The sequence below is a fragment of the Aegilops tauschii genome, chromosome 7 (genome assembly GCF_002575655.3).
Source record: "Aegilops tauschii subsp. strangulata cultivar AL8/78 chromosome 7, Aet v6.0, whole genome shotgun sequence".
Classification (NCBI taxonomy): domain Eukaryota; kingdom Viridiplantae; phylum Streptophyta; class Magnoliopsida; order Poales; family Poaceae; genus Aegilops; species Aegilops tauschii.
In genome coordinates this window covers 494,811,542-494,829,844 of record NC_053041.3, presented here as the reverse complement: position 1 = coordinate 494,829,844, position 18,303 = coordinate 494,811,542, and the positions used below count along the sequence as shown (strand labels likewise).

Below are 18,303 nucleotides of genomic sequence, written 5' to 3'. Positions count from 1 at the left end.
TGCTTGTTCTTGAATATCCACTTGGTTCCAATGACATTATGATTCCCGGTTGGCCTTGGCACTAACTTCCACACTTGGTTATGTTCGAAGTTGTTGAGTTCTTCATGCATGGCGTTGAGCCAATCCGGGTCCTCAAGCGCTTCATAAACCTTTTGGGGTTCGACACAAGAAACAAACGCATGATGTTCACAATAGTTTGCTAATTGTCTACGAGTGCTTACCCCCTTTCTTAGGCTTCCAACCACATTCTCCATGAGATGACCTTTGGTGGTGAGTTTGGAAGCGATCTTAGCGGCACGACGCTCCAATTCCTCCTCGGAAGTGAAGTGAGGAGGGGTAACTTGATCATCTCGAGCATCGTCTTGAGCTTGTTCTTGATCTTGAACTAGCTCGAGGGGAAGAACTTGACCTTGGGCATCATTTGGTGGATCACCACCATCTTGAGGTTGATCTTGCCCTTGATCTTGTTCATGAGGTTGAGGGCCTTCACTTTGTTCTTCGGAAGCGTGTGGGTCTTGGGTTGGTGATGGCTCCACTTGATTGGAGCATTGTCCTTCTCCTTCGGCCACAAGGGGTTCCTCAACGGGTAGGATATAACCAATACCCATTCTTCTTATGGCTTGGGGAGGAATTTCATCACCTACATCACAAGTACCACTTTGCTCCACTTGGGAGCCATTATTTTCATCAAACTCCACGTTACACGTCTCCTCAATAAGTCCCGTGGACTTATTGAGAACACGGTAAGCATGGGAGTTTGTAGCATAACCAACAAATATGCCCTCATGAGCTCTAGTCTCAAATTTAGACAAACGAACACCTTTCTTGAAAATGAAACACTTACACCCAAACACCCGAAAGTACTTGAGGTTGGGCTTGTTCCCGGTGAGGATCTCATATGGAGTCTTGTTCAAGCCTTTGCGAAGATAGAGCCGATTTGAAGCATGACACGCGGTGTTGATGGCTTCGGCCCAAAAGTTGTATGGAGACTTGAACTCCGCCATCATGGTCCTTGCCGCATCCATCAACGTCTGATTCTTCCTCTCCGCAACACCATTTTGTTGAGGGGTGTAAGGTGCGGAATATTGATGCTTGATCCCCTCATCACTGAGAAACTCATCCAAGGTGTAGTTCTTGAACTCGGTGCCGTTGTCACTTCTTATTGTCAAGATCTTTGTATTGTGTTGACGTTGGGCTTCATTTGCAAAGTCAATGACTGTTTGTTGGGTCTCACTCTTCCTCTTGAAGAAATACACCCACGTGTATCTAGAGTAGTCATCCACAATTACCAAGCAGTACTTTCTACCCCCAAGACTATCAAAGGATGGAGGCCCAAAGAGATCCAAATGAAGGAGCTCCAACGGCCTCTTCGAGTAAATAAGAGTCGTGGGAGGGTGAGCCTTCTCATGAAGCTTTCCTTCGATACAAGCACTGCAAGCACGATCTTTGGCAAAACTAACGTTCGTTAGTCCACGAACATGGTCCCCCTTGAGAAGACTTTGCAAAGATCTCATATTGACATGGGCTAAACGGCGATGCCACAGCCACCCCACGTCAACTTTAGCCATTAGGCATGTCGCGGTCTTAGTGAGTTGCTCCGAAAAGTTAATCACATAGAGACCGTTCTCGACATGCCCAACAAAGGCTACTTTAAGAGTCTTTCTCCACAAGAGGGCCACGGTATCAATATCAAAGAAGGTGGCAAAGCCCATGATAGCAAGTTGACGAACGGAAAGTAAATTGTATGCAAGGGACTCAACTAGCATGACCTTCTCGATCGTGAGATCATGAGAAATGGCAACTTTGCCGAGTCCCAGTACCTTAGAAGACGAGGCATCACCCCACTCGACATTGGTGGGCATAGATGGATTCTTGTGCACGTCCACCACCAAGTCCTTGCTTCCGGTCATATGATTTGTAGCTCCACTATCGAGCAACCATGATCCCCCACCAGAAGCAAACACCTACAAGAGATCAATGCTTGGTTTTAGGTACCCATTTTGTAATGGGTCCTTTGATGTTAGCAACAAGGGTCTTAGGAACCCAAATAGACCATTCAATGTACTCATGAGGAGAACCAACGAATTTGGCATAAACATGCCCATCACTAGCACGACATAACACATAAGAAGGATTAAAGTCGCCGGCTTTGTTGGAAGGAGTGGCATTGCTCTTCTTGACACCTCCACCCTTCGCATTGTTCTTCTTCTCCTTGGAAGCACCCTCTCCCTCCTTCACAAAAGTTTGCTTGAGAGGAGGAGGTCGCTTGGTCTTGTCATTCTTCTTCTTGTTCTTGGGATTGGGTGCGAACCCAATCCCCTCCTTGGCCACAACTTCCTTTTGATTGCTCAAGAGGTCGTTGAGGTTCTTCTCACCTTGTATGCATGACATGAGGCCTTTCTCAAGTTGCTCCTTTAGCTTAGCATTCTCCTCAACAAGATGCACATGCTCACAACACGGGTTAGTAGCATTTGCATTATCAATTAACACCATATGAGGAAAGGTGGCTTTCTCCTTTGTTAGCTTCACTTGGAGTTGATCATGAGATTCCTTGAGGCTAGCATGAACGCCCTTCAAGACTTTGTGAGCCTTGTCGAGGATGCCAAACTCCTCTTTGAGTCTAGCAAGATCAACCCCAAGTATAGCCTTCTCAGAGTTTAGCACATGAGACACAACAAGAGCATGATCAAGATCCTTCTTTAACTTAGCATGATCATCGTTGTATGACTCCTCAAGAGCCAAACGAAGACCACGCTCTTCGTCAAGAGCATTGGAAAGATCCGAAATCTCATCGGCATAGTCACGACTATGCCCCTCCATCTTAGAGATGGTATCTTCGTGAGCCTCGATCATGTCATTGGCTTCACCAAGTTGTTCCAAGAGAGCAGCGAAGTGCTTCTTGGATTTTCCCTTGAGTTTACTCATAAAGATCTCAAACTCATTTTCCTCCACATTTTTTCCCTCATGTTCATCAATACTATCCATCGAAGAAGGATGATTAATGATGGTAGTTTTGATGTTGGAGGTTACCTTATTGGTGGCTTTAGCCATGAGGCACTTGGCGGTGATGTTCTCATTGGGTGAGTCGAAGAGAGACACCCGTGGAGTCTTGGCAACGGCAACGGAGGACATGGCAACCGACTCACTATCTTCATCATCGTCATCATCCTCATTGTACTCTTCTTGAACCACCAACGCCTTGAAGGGAGTCTTCTTGGTGAAGTTGCTGTTGTTGGGGAACGACTTGGCCTTGTCTTTTCTAATGAGCTTGCCACCATTGTCTTCCCTCTTCTCGTAAGGGCATTCCGCAACAAAGTGGCTCACATTGCCACAATTGAAGCAAGTCCTCATCCGTTGCTTGCCCTTTGCGCCACTTGAGTTGCTTTTGTTGAAGTTTGGCCTCGTGTTCTTCTTGCTCCAAAATTGCCTTGACGCAAGAGCCATGTGTTCATGATAGGCATACTTCGTATCTTCGAGGTTGCCCTCCTCTTCTTCCTCTTCATCCTCTTCCTCCATACTAGCCTTGGCCTTTAGAGCAAGGTTGGGCTTCTTTACTCTTTGAGAGCGAAGGACCGCATTGTCGGCGGTCTTGTCCAAGATGCTCATAGCAACAAACTCATCCAACACTTCACTTGATGACAAAGTGTGGAAGTCCGGCCTTTGACGAATTACAGAGGACATGGCTTTGTGGTAGAGCATCATTGCCTTGAGGAATTTGCGCTTGATCCAATTGTCATCCGTGTCCTTACTTCCATGATCTCAGAGAGAGACCGCAAGTTTGGTCACTCTCCGAAAAAGCTCACGAGGTTCTTCATCTTCTTTCATTGCAAACTCGTCGGCTTCATCTTGCACCACTTCATAGTTGGAGCGTTGAATGCTTGCGCTTCCCCGATAGAGGGAAACAACTTGGAGCCAAGCATCTTTGGCCACGGTGTAAGGCCGGAGATGAGGAAGATCTTCGGGCGGGATTGCTTCTTGGATGATGAAAAGAGCATTCTCATTGAATTGATGATCCACCACTTCTCTAGGAGTGAAGTTGCTTCGGTCATGCGGATAAAAGCCTTCTTCAATGATTCTCCAAAGGTTAGTGTTCACATGATTTAAATGACGCTTAAAACGATAGACCCAAGAATCAAAATCTACATTCTTCTCAATCTTAGGGGCCGGGCCGGCATGATTCAAATGAGTGGAAGGAAGCGGTCCACCATAGACGGGTGGAGGTTCCACATGGGCAAAGATGCCGGTGCCATTTTTATCACTAGAACAAGGAGCCTTCTCGCTCGAAGCTTCCCCCTTGTCGGAGGTAGCATCCGTCACCTTGTTAGCGGGATCACCCACTTTCAACGGTGCGGTTGTAAGTTTAAGCCCTTCTAAGAATTTATTCAACATGCTTTCGACCTTGGTCGTCATGGAGGTTTTCAATGTGTCCAACGCCACATTGAATTCCTCACGAGAGACCGCGGTTCCCCCATCTCCCGTAGACGAGACAGGATTTTCACCGGAGTGCTCCTCCGCACCGTCTACGACGTCAACCATACTCTTTGGACGGTAAAGTCCTTAATAAAGAAACCTGGCTCTGATACCAATTGAAAGGATCGATATAGTTGACTAGAGGGGGGGTGAATAGGCAACTAACAATTTTTAGCTTTTCTTTACCAAATTAAACTTTGCATCAAAATAGGTTGTCTAGATATGCAACTAAGTGAGCAACCTATATGATGCAACGACAACAAGCACGCAAGTAAGTAAGAGAAACAACACAAGTAAACTAGCGAAAGTAAAGGAACAAGATAACCAAGAGTGGAGCCGGTGGAGACGAGGATGTGTTATCGAAGTTCCTTCCTTTTGAAGGGAAGTACGTCTCCGTTGGAGCGGTGTGGAGGCACAATGCTCCCCAAGAAGCCACTAGGGCCACCGTATTCTCCTCACGCCCTCACACAATGCGAGATGCCGTGATTCCACTATTGGTGCCCTTGAAGGCGGCGATCGAACCTTTACAAACAAGGTTGGGGCAATCTCCACAACTTAATTGGAGGCTCCCAACGACACCACAAAGCTTCACCACAATGGACTATGGCTTCGCGGTGACCTCAACCGTCTAGGGTGCTCAAACACCCAAGAGTAACAAGATCCGCTAGGGATAAGTGGGGGAATCAAATTTCTCTTGGTGGAAGTGTAGATCGTGGCCTTCTCAACCAATCCCGAGCAAATCAACAAGTTTGATTGGCTAGGGAGAGAGATCGGGCGAAAATGGAGCTTGGAGCAACAATGGAGCTTTTGGGGGAAGAGGTAAGTCAACTTTGGGGAAGAAGACCCCTTTATATAGTGGGGGGAACAAACCAACCGTTACCCCCCCTCTGCCCCGAAGAGAGCGGTAGTACCGCTGTGCCAGCGGTACTACCGCTTGCAACACTAAGCGGTACTACCGCCCAAAAGCGTGGTACTACCGCTTGGTCCACAGCGGTACTACCGCGGAGGGAGGGCGGTACTACCGCACAGGAGCGGTACTACGGCCCCCCACAACCACGGCCAGTACCGTAAAACCCGACACGAAAAATGAGCCCTCGAATCGAGGCGGTACTAGCACGAGACCAGAGCGGTACTACGGCTTGGGGCCACCAGCGGTACTACTGCTCTGGAGCGGTACTACCGCGCCCAGAGCGGTACTACCGCTTGTGGCACCCAAGCGGTACTACCGCTCCGTCCCGCGGTACTACCGCTGGGACCAGAGATAGCACACACACGGAGCTACTAGCGGTACTACTGCTCTGGGCGGTACTACCGCTCCGGAGCGGTACTACCGCTTGTACCACCCAAGCTGTACTACCGCTCTGGCCCGCGGTACTACCGCTGGGACCAGAGAGGGCACAAAGAAAGGAGAATCCAAGCCCATCAACGAAACGGAAAGGCTCGGAGGGAGGGGCAAAGGAAGTGTACGTGATGATTCCGCCCTAGCCTTTCCAAAGCGGACCCCCTCTTGATAGTACGGTGATCCCTATGAAACTAGTCCACCAAACTAATCCGAAAGGACTACACCGTCTTCGCTTTAAGTTCCGAGGGGAGGATATCGTCTCGTGCCCAAAAGAATGAATCTCTGAAAAACACTCAACGCACACGATTAGTTCGCAAAAGCATTGTCATCAATCACCAAAACACCTTAGGGATAAATATGCCCTTACATCCGCCATGAGCGATGTTGCTCAAGCTCCCTAGCCACTCAAACCGATGATGCAACAAGCGGAGGCCGTTTTGCATTGCATCGCTCGTCAGCGGCTGCCGACGCTCCGTCACAGCACTCGCAACGCAACAGAGGCGCCGCTGCTCCCATGCAGCGCTTGCCGGCGTTTCTTGTACTGCGATGCAGCCTCGTCGACGCTGTCGGGAGCTGTGATGCAGCGGCCATGATGCTGCAGAGTTTCATCGGTGCTCCAATGCCGCGCTTGCCACCGGCTGTTGGTGCTGCGATGCTCGTCAGCACTGCCGGAGTTGCATTGCAGCGGCCGCTACGACGCCGGAGCTGCGATGTCGCGACCGCGACGACGCCGGAGCTGCATTGCAGCAGTAGCTACACCGCCGGAGCTGCGATGTCGCGACCATGACGACGCCAGAGCTGCGTTGCAGTAGTCGCGACACCGCCGGAGCTGCGATGCAGCGGAGCAGCTTTGCACGGCGACCGCCGGCACTGCCGGAGCTCCGGTCACGACGATGCCGAAGCTGCGTTGCAGCAGTCACGACACCGTTGGAGGTGCAATGCGCTGGAGAAGCTTTGCACGGCGGCTGTCGGTGCTGTCGGAGCTGCAATGCAGCGCTCGCGACCTTGCAAAGAGGTTGCCGGTGCTTCAGCGCGGCGCTCGTCGGCTGCTGCGGTGCTTTGATGTAGCATCGATGGATGCGATGGAGCATCGCTGGTTCTCCGGTGCTGCGTTGGGAGCATAGGCCAGGTGGATGTGGCGCTGCATGAGGATGCAATGGGAGAAGAGATGACGCGCTGCGCGAACCTGATCTGACGGCAACACACACCTGAATCGGACGGCTTCACAGGCGGCTGATCTTTTCTAAAATCAGCCGGCTTACGCCTAGCAGCGGCCTTTCTATAATGCCCGAAGTTACCAACGGAGGCCTTCATCACCCCCGAGGCATCAAAGTTTCTTTAGCCGAACCAACTGACAATCAGAACCGCATCATGAATTATAGTACATTAAATAAAGAAGAGCTTGAATCATACTTCTTGAATGATGAATTTCACCGTTCAATTTATAGCAACCGCCGCAAGACTATGTCATGCTCGGTTGAAATTTTCTAATTACTCGCTCCAATATAATCATGTAGATGCCACAAACCTCCTACATGTTGTCCTTGGGTCTTATTGTTATTGTTGGATGCACCCACCACAACCCATGCTAGCCACGGACGTGAAACGGATGTTGCAAGCTGCAGCATCACCTCGACACGGTCAAATGTCACTCCTATGTAAACTTCCATGTCACATTGTTAGCCTCTTCCGTATGAGTTTAGATTAGTGAGCCTCAAGTTCGTCCAGTCTACGATGCTCTGTCACCGTCACCATGAACTGAATGCCTATCGTTGACATCACTTCTCCAATACACCATCATTGGTGGATTGAACCTGAAAAAATGGAGCTGAGAATGAAACTCGGAAAGCCGCAAACAAAACTACATATATTTGTTAACCATTTGGCAAAAGCAGAATGGTTGAAAGAATAATTCTTCGTCGCCTTGGGAAGAACCGATGTGGATAATAAATTAAATAATACTTTCTATTTAGTCCATGCTAGGAAAGTCTATTATATTTTCTACCGTTGCAATGCACGAGCATTTTTGCTAGTTATCTATCCCTATAATAAAGCACGGATTGACTTTGTCGGGTTCACCGTCATAATACGCTTTCTTCTCATGTCATAATACGCTTTTACGATTTGTATAGACAAAATCGTAATATAAACGAGGTGGTACTAATTTTATGGAATTTTTATCCATCGTCTAAGAAAATTTAGTCCGAAGGCCGCTACGCGCCCAACAGGCTGGGCCTCAACCTGATGTTCCGCACGCTGCCTCGGCCACATCGTCAAGATGGAAAAACGATTCCTGATGGCCGGCTCCTGCCACCGTCAGGGCGGAAAAAGAATGAAAACTAATCCAATCCACTTGTGAATCAAACTCCCAACCTCGGCTTCCATCTATGGGGAAGTAGCCAGCCGCACGGTACTATGATAGCATGAGATTCGATTTCTATTAGTCCCATATCGCTTCTTTAAATAAAATCAGCCAAGAGAGACCCGATAAATCCCACTCAAAAAGAAAGAAAAGATAACATAGAGGCAAGGAGGGGACAATCCAGACGCGGCGGATGGCGGGATTCGACGGTCGGCAGCCGGCAGGGTGCTCGTGCTGCCGGCGATGAACACACCACATAGAGGCGGGCAGGGAGGGGCCGGGACGGTGATCGAGGTAGACTATGTCGGCGGCGGTTGCACATCGGGACTGGGGATCAGGAGGGTGCGGTGGCTTGTGTTGATGGGGACGACAGATCCAGAGTAGAGGCCAGCTCCGGACGCGGCGGATGGCGGGGTTCGTCGGTCGGCGGGGTGCTGGACGCTGGTGCTGTTGGCGACGAACACAACACAGAGCAGAGGAACTCAAGTACCAGCAGCACAGTCCGCCACCAGCTTCTCTCTTTCCATGTCGCGGACAGCCGCAGACTTTGCGGTTGGGCACGTACTGAGGACTGGAAGAGCGCACGCACGCTGCGGTCGTTTAGGACCCCACACCGGCACGTTGCCGGGACACTTGAGGAGCTGGCCTGCAAAGGCGCAGTACTGTGCGAGCATAGCCGCGCGGCCCTTCTCGATGGCGGCGGAGCCGGCGTCGGCGAAGGCGTACATGGTGGCCATCTGAATCTGGTAGTGGTATGTGATCCTGTTGAGGATGGACAGGGGATGTACTGACGCCTGACAAGACATCGACGGCCAGCGTTGTATACGGTTTAACTCCATGCAATCAAGTTGAATCGTTGAACCGGTGACGAAGAGTTTGCTTGATAGCTGCTTGTGGATTCTCCCGATCAGAGAGAGTAGGCTGGTAGTACGAGTTACTCCGTATTTTCATTGGACGGAGCATACGCGGAATATTGCGACGCCCACCGGACAATGCGGCGTGTCCGCTTGAACCCGTTTGTGATGATGCAGTCAGCCCTGTGGCAGCTTTGCGGGTTTTTGTTTGACGGCGGAGCGGCGGGATGACCCGTCCATCTTGCAACCTGACGCAAGGGCGCGGCAGGCGCTGCTAGCCGGCGGTGCGGGACGCGGGAGCTGTGGCATGCGGTCGTTGCGCTGTTGAGACGTGGAGGTGGATTGGATTGGGTCTTCCCTGACGAAGACAATCTTCATGGTACCTGATGAAGACTGCCGCTATAGCTGCATGAGCGCGACCCCAAAAAAATGTAGATGTATATTTTTTTTGCGGGAAGAAAAAATGTAGATGTACACGTACGCACAGGACGCTCTTGCTCTTAATGAAAAAACTAACTATACACATGAGTCTTTGTTTTGCCACAAAGATAATCCTATTTCGGGTACAATGACCAACCAAGATCATGTAAAAAATAGACTTTGTGTCAGAAAATTAAATAAACTCACAATGACAAAATAAATTTTCAATATCTCTAAGAAAAAGAATGAATTTAAGGTAACCTAAATTAATTATTAGCCTCCTTAGATTTCCTCAATTTAAAATTGTACCAGCAAAAATAAGGTTTGAAAATGCAGAAATTTTGTTGAAAATGTCATCAATGAGATTTTGTATAGTAAAAAACTCTCTTATTTTGTGCACAAAGACTACAATTAACATGCTAAAAATCGACACTAGCAGTAGATACACTATAGCTATAAATCTATGTATGAAATAATGCATGTCTTAGTAACTATTTTTGGCAATATTAAAGTTGAATTGTAAATTAAGCTTTCACTGCTTATGCTATTAGTGCTTCACCATATTGAAGTGATGGGCATGTACCCATGGAGTGTCTTAAACAATTATTATTACGCCAATGATTTTATTTCTCCCGTTGCAACACACGAGCATGTTGCAGTACAGCTCAAGGCAGATCGTAGATTACATGGCTAAGCAGCCCACCTGTTTTTGTAATTGTTTGTTGTCTTATTTAAATTAAATTGGTTTATGTATTCTGCTGGAGCAGTCACATGTCATACTAATTTCAGAAGAACAATTTCTAATTTAATGGTCAATGTATTGTTGGTCTAAAATGAAAATCCCAAACAAAAACAGAGTCACAATTTGTATTTATGCGACGAATAATGGAAGTTTCAAATGCTAAATTTAAACTAAGATTTTTGGAATAAACTGTTGTCTCTAAAGCTTGTCTCATGTAAGCCATCAACTAAATGTATTATATTAGCGTGAATAATTGTTAAGTGCAACCAGTGGTCAGTTTTATTTGATTTTGAATAAACAAGGTGGGCTATACATTATATGATCTCAGTAGCTTGATTTGAACCCCGTTGCAACGCACGGGCCCTTTTGCTATATATCTTTCCCTAATAATAAAGCACGGATTGACTTTGTCGGGTTCACCGTCACAATACGCTTTTCTTTTCGTGAATTTACGCTTTTAGTTTGAATTCAAAATATATACGCGAGGTGATACTAAAGCGTTGATTCACCGTTGTTCTCTTTTTTTACTGGCGCTTCTTTCAAAAACGGCCACACAGCAAAAGTTGATATTTTAAGGATTCGAACGCAGCTTGCCAGAAAAGTGCATAGAGCAACCGACCAACTAAGCTAGCCCATTGTATATCAACTAAGAACAAGGATTACCTTCTTAGTCTATCATGCCAGGAGGATTTTCGGGCCACCAGGCCACATTATTCTGGCCCACCCTGCCGAAGGAAGGCCACACAACCGAACGGGGCTAAGCTGGCCCACAGCCTGTTGCAAAAAAGTATTCGATGGTGGGCTGAATCGAATTCTAAACCACGGTGTGTTATATTTAGACAGTTGATCCACCTTTTAAATAGTCCCATACCGTTCCCTTAAACTCAATCTTTGTAATTTATATACATCTAAGAGTTTTCTCGGTACCAAGGAGCTACCTCATGAACCATTAAAGAAGGAAATAAGTCCTTCCATAATAAAGAAGGAAAGAGAGAAAAATAAAGAAGGAAAGATGAGGGATTTCATGTCTCTTGACAGAATAATAAGGAATAAAAGAGACAAAAATAAAGAAGGAAAGATGGCGGGGGATTTCATGTGGAAAGAGGAGGGAGATTTCATGTCGTATGGCAGAATAAGGAAGGAAAGAGGGCAGGGATTTCATCTCTAGACAGAGAAAAAAATGGAAAGTGCAAGCTGTCCCCCATAATAAGGTAAGGAAGGAAAATACAGAAAATTAAAAAAGGAAAGAGAGGGTCTCCAAATGGGATATAATGGCACTAACGTCTCCGTGCATTGGAATACCAATAGTAGCAACGGGATCAGGCAAGTTGAACTACTTTTTATATCTAAATTGTTGACGTCAAATTATACTCAAAAGCAAATTATGTTGGAATTGTTTAACACGCGCACAAAAAATACTATGTCTAAATTACAATAAACAGGACTCATTCATGTACAATATTTTTCTGAGAACAAAACAAATCTTTGCTCTTATTTTTCTGCTCGACACGCTAGCCCCCAGCCCCCGTCACAAACTATTCCAATGCTCCTAATAAAAATAATTTTGGTCACCAAAGCACAAGCAGTCGGACTCCCTGTTGTGTGCGACACAAACTCCGCACTTTACTTTGTTATATACATTAGCCACTGATGGAGGATCTTTGTACAATGCTTCTAATATCATTGCCCCGCAAACATGCTTCTAATATCATTGCCCCGCAAAAAATGCTTCTAATATCATTGGACACAAATAGTGCTATGCTACCCAGTCCTAAACCTAGCCAACACTGGTTCATGGAAATCTTTGTTGCCTCCGTAGTGAAGCTAGAATGTTGTACTAAGACTTTACTATTTTTATTATAGTGCGATATTTTGGGGGATCACTAAGCAACGTCAACAAATACGTGAAGAGATACTCGCGACCATGTAGATATTTCTGTGATTTAAATTGCACACACCTACAGTACACTTACGAATTCCTTTCATGGTTATGTTTTTGCACAACACATTTTTTCAGTCGTGGGAGGAGGAGGAGGACGAGTCTTGAGCTATTGGGTTCAGGAAGTATGTTTTTTCTTCTTCCATTGCAACACACGGGCATTTATGCTAGTTTCTATCCTATAAACCAAAGGAGGCCTAATCCACATGGCAATGACCCAGTTCTTTGTCATCCCCGCAGTTTTCACCGCTCCTTTGCTCCTGTCTCCTGAGCTGAGCGGCAGGATCCCGATCCAAAAGACGACCGGACCCTCGCCCTCGCGTATGCCGGTTTCGACCTCACTTTGCCCCGCTGTGCTGGACCGCCTCCCTCCTCTTCCCTCTCACCCCAAATCCCAAACCTCCGCGCCCCCCTTCCGGCGGCCCCCAAAACCCTAGCCCGCCGCCGCCCCCGCCGATCCCGCCGCCATGGATGACAGCCTCTACGACGAGTTCGGCAACTACATCGGCCCGGAGCTCGCCGACTCCGACGCCGATGACTCGGACGCCGCCGCCTCCCCGTCCCCCTCGCAGTCCCGCTCCCCCTCCCCGGCGCGCTCCCCGTCCGGCTCCCCCAACTCCCGCCGCCCCGCCGCCCTCATGGATGTCGACGACGACGACTACGCCGACGCCGCCCAGAACGCCGTCGTCCTCGCCGAGGACAAGAAGTACTACCCCACGGCCGAGGAGGTCTACGGCCCGGGCGTCGAGGCGCTCGTCATGGACGAGGACGAGCAGGCGCTCGAGAAGCCCATCGTGGCGCCGCCCCGCGTCGTCAAGTTCGAGGTCGGCACCCGCGCCGGCGCGACCTCCACCTACGCCTCCACCGATTTCATCCTCGGCCTCGCCTCCAACCCGCTGCTGGTCCGCAATGTGGCGCTCGTGGGCCACCTGCAGCACGGGAAGACGGTATTCATGGACATGCTCGTGGAGCAGACCCACGAGGTGGACACGTTCGACTCCGAGGGCGAGCGCCACATCCGGTTCACAGACACCCGGGTGGACGAGCAGGAGCGCAGGGTCTCCATCAAGGCTGTGCCCATGTCACTCGTGCTCGAGTCGGGGAATGGCAAGTCCTATCTCTGCAATATCATGGACACGCCTGGGCATGTCAATTTTTCCGACGAGATGACTGCTGCGCTCAGGCTAGCGGATGGGGCTGTGCTTGTTGTCGATGCTGCTGAGGGCGTCATGGTAATTCACTGATCCTATTGCTTTATACATCTCTGCTCAATTGATGGGTTGAACTCTGTTTACTATATCGAAGTAGGGAGTATTAGACTGAAATTAGTGTTGCGACTTTTTTGTATGTTAGATAAGGGTTATTCATCATAATTCAGTTTGACAAGAGATTTGCTAGGGATACATCTTTACAGCTTCACAATTTCATTGGAATTCTTTTCAAGAATGAGTTATTTCCCTATTTCTGTTGGAAGTGGATAAAACATATGTGTATCAGTATTACAACCACATCTTACCCAAGCATCTGAAGGATACAGCGAATAACATGGCTGGTTCAAAACAGTGATAGGCTTATGCAAGGCGGCTAGCCTTTGCCTAGTGCCTAAGAGACGCTTAAGCATCCTAGGCGCTGCCTAGGCAGTTGTGCAGTTTTGACTGTCAGGGGTGTATTTCGCATATAGACATTTAATTTAGGGCATGTCAACGACTAAACTACCAGCTACTGGTTTGGCCGTTGCCTAGCGCTTAAGAACAGGAGACTGAAAGCCTGAAGCTACAAATATACTAGTTAGCACTATATAAGAGCAGGAGATCTGCATGTTTTAAAGTTTAAACAGACGATTTTTATCCCATGTCTAACAGTTCTGAAGGCAAATAGATAATGCTTTAGTTTAACTTGGTTTATGTGAGCTTAACCTTTTATTCAGTTGGAACATATAAGTGGTTTGTTGGTGCTGCATTTGGGACACTAACAGCTGCACCTGCTGATGACAAAGGCATTGAGAAATCAATAGAGTTCACACTAGGTAGCATGTTGAAAATGTGTTGTTTTCTTGAAATTATCAGCATTGTTTTGTCATTGGGCCTGTTATGTTGTCTTAAAAATGGAGCACAGATTATCATAAATTAGAACATAGTAACAGGCCTGATGAGCAAAACATCTGTTGTCAGCTTGTTCGTCTTGTATTAGCTAATGACCTTCATTACTCTTTTCACTCAAATGAAAAACTGCAAATATGCAACATGCACTAGAAGCAGAATATAAGTTGGTGGTGTGGAGTTTTTTCATTTTGCCAATAACAGGAGTAGCTTGGCGAATTAAATTGCTGAAGTTAATTTTCTTTTTTATTGGAACATCTATATATATTTGTATTTATTTATCTCCATTGATGAGTAGGTAAACACTGAGAGGGCGATTCGTCATGCAATCCAAGAAAGACTTCCCATCGTTGTTGTGATTAACAAGGTACATTTTGCCTGGCTCCACTTTTTTCTAATACAATTCGGTTCCAAGCTGAAGCTGACGTATGCTCTCACTTTGTGGTTTTACAGGTTGACAGACTGATAACAGAGCTAAAGCTACCCCCAAATGATGCGTATTTTAAGCTACGACATACACTGGACACAATCAATGATCTAATCTCATCTTGTTCTACCACAGTAGGTGGCACTCAACTGGTAGACCCTGCTGCTGGAAATGTTTGCTTTGCGAGTGGTTCAGCTGGCTGGTCTTTTACCTTGCAATCGTTTGCGCATCTTTATTTGAAGATTCATGGGATTCAGTTTGACCATGAGAAATTTGCATCTCGTCTATGGGGAGATTTGTATTATGACCATAACTCCAGAACCTTCAAAAAGAAGCCGCCAGCAGCAGGTGCTAATAGGTCATTCATTGAGTTCATCCTTGAGCCTCTGTATAAAATCTATAGTCAGGTTGTTGGAGAGCAACAGAAAATTCTTGAAATAACTCTCGCTGACTTGGGTGTGACACTGAGCAATGCAGCTTACAAGCTTAATGTTAGGCCTTTGCTGAGACTTGCTTGCCGCTCAATTTTTGGCACTGCTACTGGTTTTACTGACATGTTAGTGAAAAACATCCCCAATGTGAAGGATGGTGCTGCAAGGAAAATAGAACACATATACACCGGTCAACAAGATTCCTCCATTGTGGATGCAATGAAGAAATGTGATTCCCATGGTCCTCTTATGGTCAATGTTACAAAACTGTATCCTAAGCCTGACTGTAGTGTCTTTGATGCCTTTGGACGAGTTTATAGTGGCACAATACAGACTGGTCAGACAGTTTGGGTGCTTGGAGAAGGCTATTCCCCTGATGATGAAGAGGATATGACTGTCAAAGAGGTCACCAAGCTGTGGGTCTATCAGGCACGGTACCGTGTTCCAATAAGTAATGCCCCCGCTGGTTCTTGGGTTCTTATTGAAGGTGTGGATGCATCAATCATGAAAACTGCAACCATATGTCCTATGAACATGGATGAAGATGTGTACATATTTAGACCTCTACGCTTCAATACCTTACCTGTTGTGAAGATAGCAGCTGAGCCTCTTAACCCGAGTGAGCTACCTAAAATGGTGGAAGGTCTACGTAAAATTAGCAAGAGCTACCCTCTTGCTATTACTAAGGTAGAAGAGTCAGGAGAACACACTATACTTGGGACTGGTGAGCTATATCTAGATTCTATAATGAAGGACCTCAGAGAGCTTTACTCTGAGGTAGAAGTGAAGGTATAAATCAATGCACTTGGTCTACTTTTCCTTCTTTTTTGAAGCAGATTTTTACTTTGCTGCTTTGTTTGTACACAGGTTGCAGATCCAGTTGTGACATTTTGTGAAACAGTTGTTGATACTTCCTCTATGAAATGTTTTGCTGAAACACCCAACAAGAGGAACAAAATTACCATGGTTAGATTTTTTTTTTGGCTTTTCTTGTGCCCATCTTTCTTCATCATGGTAAACAAACACACATGGTCAACTAATTGCGGCTTTCTTTGTCTGTGGAAACATGCAGTTAGCTGAACCACTAGAGAAGGGCTTGGCAGAAGATATAGAGAATGGCCTCGTAAGCCTTGACTCGAGGCAGAAAGAAGTCACCGACTTCTTTCGCCAACGCTACCAGTGGGATGTGCTTGCAGCAAGGTCAATATGGGCTTTTGGACCTGACAAGCAGGTAAGATGGCAAACTGCTTACTGACCTGCCATTGTGTAGGCATGTAGCAAATTTGATTTTATTGGTTGGGCTCTCTCATCTGTTATTAGAGTTGTATGAGTCCCTCCAGCCTACTGATTAAATGTTTCCAGTTGATGTTGAGTTGGTCACGTGCCACAAACTTTCCAGCAGACCATCAGTTCGTTTCATCCATATTATATTTTCCACTTTGTGGACTGAACGTATCATACTTTGACACACAGGGTCCTAACATTCTATTGGATGACTCTCTTTCGGTTGAGGTGGATAAGAATTTGCTGAATGCAGTCAAAGATTCAATTGTTCAAGGGTAGGGCACTCTGTTCTGTTAATTCAAATTTCCTTTGGAATCTTTGTCAGTGCCTTTCTTAACCATTTTATTTACTGCCCTAACCTCAGGTTTCAGTGGGGGGCTAGAGAAGGCCCCTTGTGTGATGAACCAATTAGGAATGTGAAGTTCAAGATCTTAAATGCAAATATCGCTCCAGAACCATTGCACCGTGGAGGTGGCCAAATAATCCCCACAGCTCGTCGGGTTGTCTACTCAGCGTTTCTAATGGCTAATCCTCGACTAATGGAGCCTGTTTATTATATTGAGGTTAGTCATGGGAATCATGGTTCTTGTACATAGACTAATCATCACTATCTAGAACGCGTATATTTGATGACCTGATCTGACAAATGCATGCATTTGGCATTGGCAGATCCAAACTCCAATTGACTGTGTGTCTGCTATATATACGGTCCTGTCGCGGCGACGTGGCCATGTGACAGCCGATGTACCCAAGCCAGGCACTCCAGTATACGTTGTTAAGGTAAGAAATGTGTTCTCTGATCAAGCCTATTTTTTTACCTTGCTTAAGACCTGCATGACTCTTGCTGATGGTGGTTATTTCTACATTTTTCAGGCATTTTTACCTGTCATAGAGTCTTTTGGGTTTGAGACAGATCTCAGATACCATACACAGGGACAAGCATTTTGTGTGTCGGTGTTTGATCACTGGGCAATTGTTCCTGGCGATCCTCTTGACAAGGGCATTGTCCTCCGGCCTCTGGAACCGGCACCTATCCAACACCTTGCCCGTGAGTTCATGGTAAAGACCAGGCGAAGGAAGGTGAGACATACATCTAGATACTGAACGTACATACAACGATACTCTTTTGAACCGATTATAGAACTAATTGTATGCACACCCATTGTCTAGGGCATGAGCGAGGATGTTAGCATCAACAAGTTCTTTGACGAGGCCATGATGAACGAGCTGGCACAACAGACTGCAGATATCCACTTGATGATGTAGTTTGATGATGGAAGCGCCCCTTGCAATCGTCCATTGTCATTTTGTACTGGGAGCACTTGGAAGGAGACGCAAATTCTTATCCAAATTGTACTTTTATGGGGCTATCATGATGCGATCTTCAAGGAGATGCAAATTGCCGCGTTTTGATGGTTGAGTATTATTTGTAACGGATCATTGTAGACCAAGTACCATCTGTAGTCATGTATGTACTATCGCTCTAACATCTACGTCATCTAACCAGTTACTGAAACCATCGATCGAGAGCTGAGACTGGTGTTGAATTTTGATAGGCGCTGGCATCTCCAGGGACGATGATGCCTTTTCTTGTTTGATCCTTTCTTTACAAACTACAACCATTGTAGCACTGAGCACCTTTTCAAGATTCTGGAAGATGGTTCTGTTTCTTGCCATGCTTATTTGATCCGTGTTTTTATCAGGATGGATTACTGGAGGTAATGTGCCTTTGTGGTAAACTCTTGTGAGGTGGTGTATGTGTATCTTCATGTCCATGCTGTGTCAGACTTGATCTTTTTGCTAGATTTCAAAGTTTGTGTTCTTTATATGTTTTCTTTCTGGATTAATTTTCATCATGTATGAAACACCGAACTTGCTAATTCTCATCTATGTCACATGCTTGTCCACCCGGACAATCACCCCCCCCCTCCCC

General features: G+C 46.6%; 1 protein-coding gene across 1 annotated transcript; it reads left to right on the top strand.

The window, feature by feature from the left end:
* The first annotated feature begins 12,343 nt into the window (after window positions 1–12,343).
* On the top strand, window positions 12,344–18,052 carry LOC109781804 (110 kDa U5 small nuclear ribonucleoprotein component CLO). Its single transcript, XM_020340404.4, has 10 exons — window positions 12,344–13,361; window positions 14,527–14,595; window positions 14,682–15,875; window positions 15,954–16,052; window positions 16,159–16,317; window positions 16,560–16,645; window positions 16,735–16,933; window positions 17,040–17,150; window positions 17,244–17,450; window positions 17,541–18,052. Exons 1-10 carry the CDS (start codon window positions 12,597–12,599, stop codon window positions 17,634–17,636), a joined length of 2,985 nt encoding a protein of 994 aa, XP_020195993.1. The 5' UTR covers window positions 12,344–12,596; the 3' UTR covers window positions 17,637–18,052.
* Window positions 18,053–18,303: the final 251 nt, after the last annotated feature.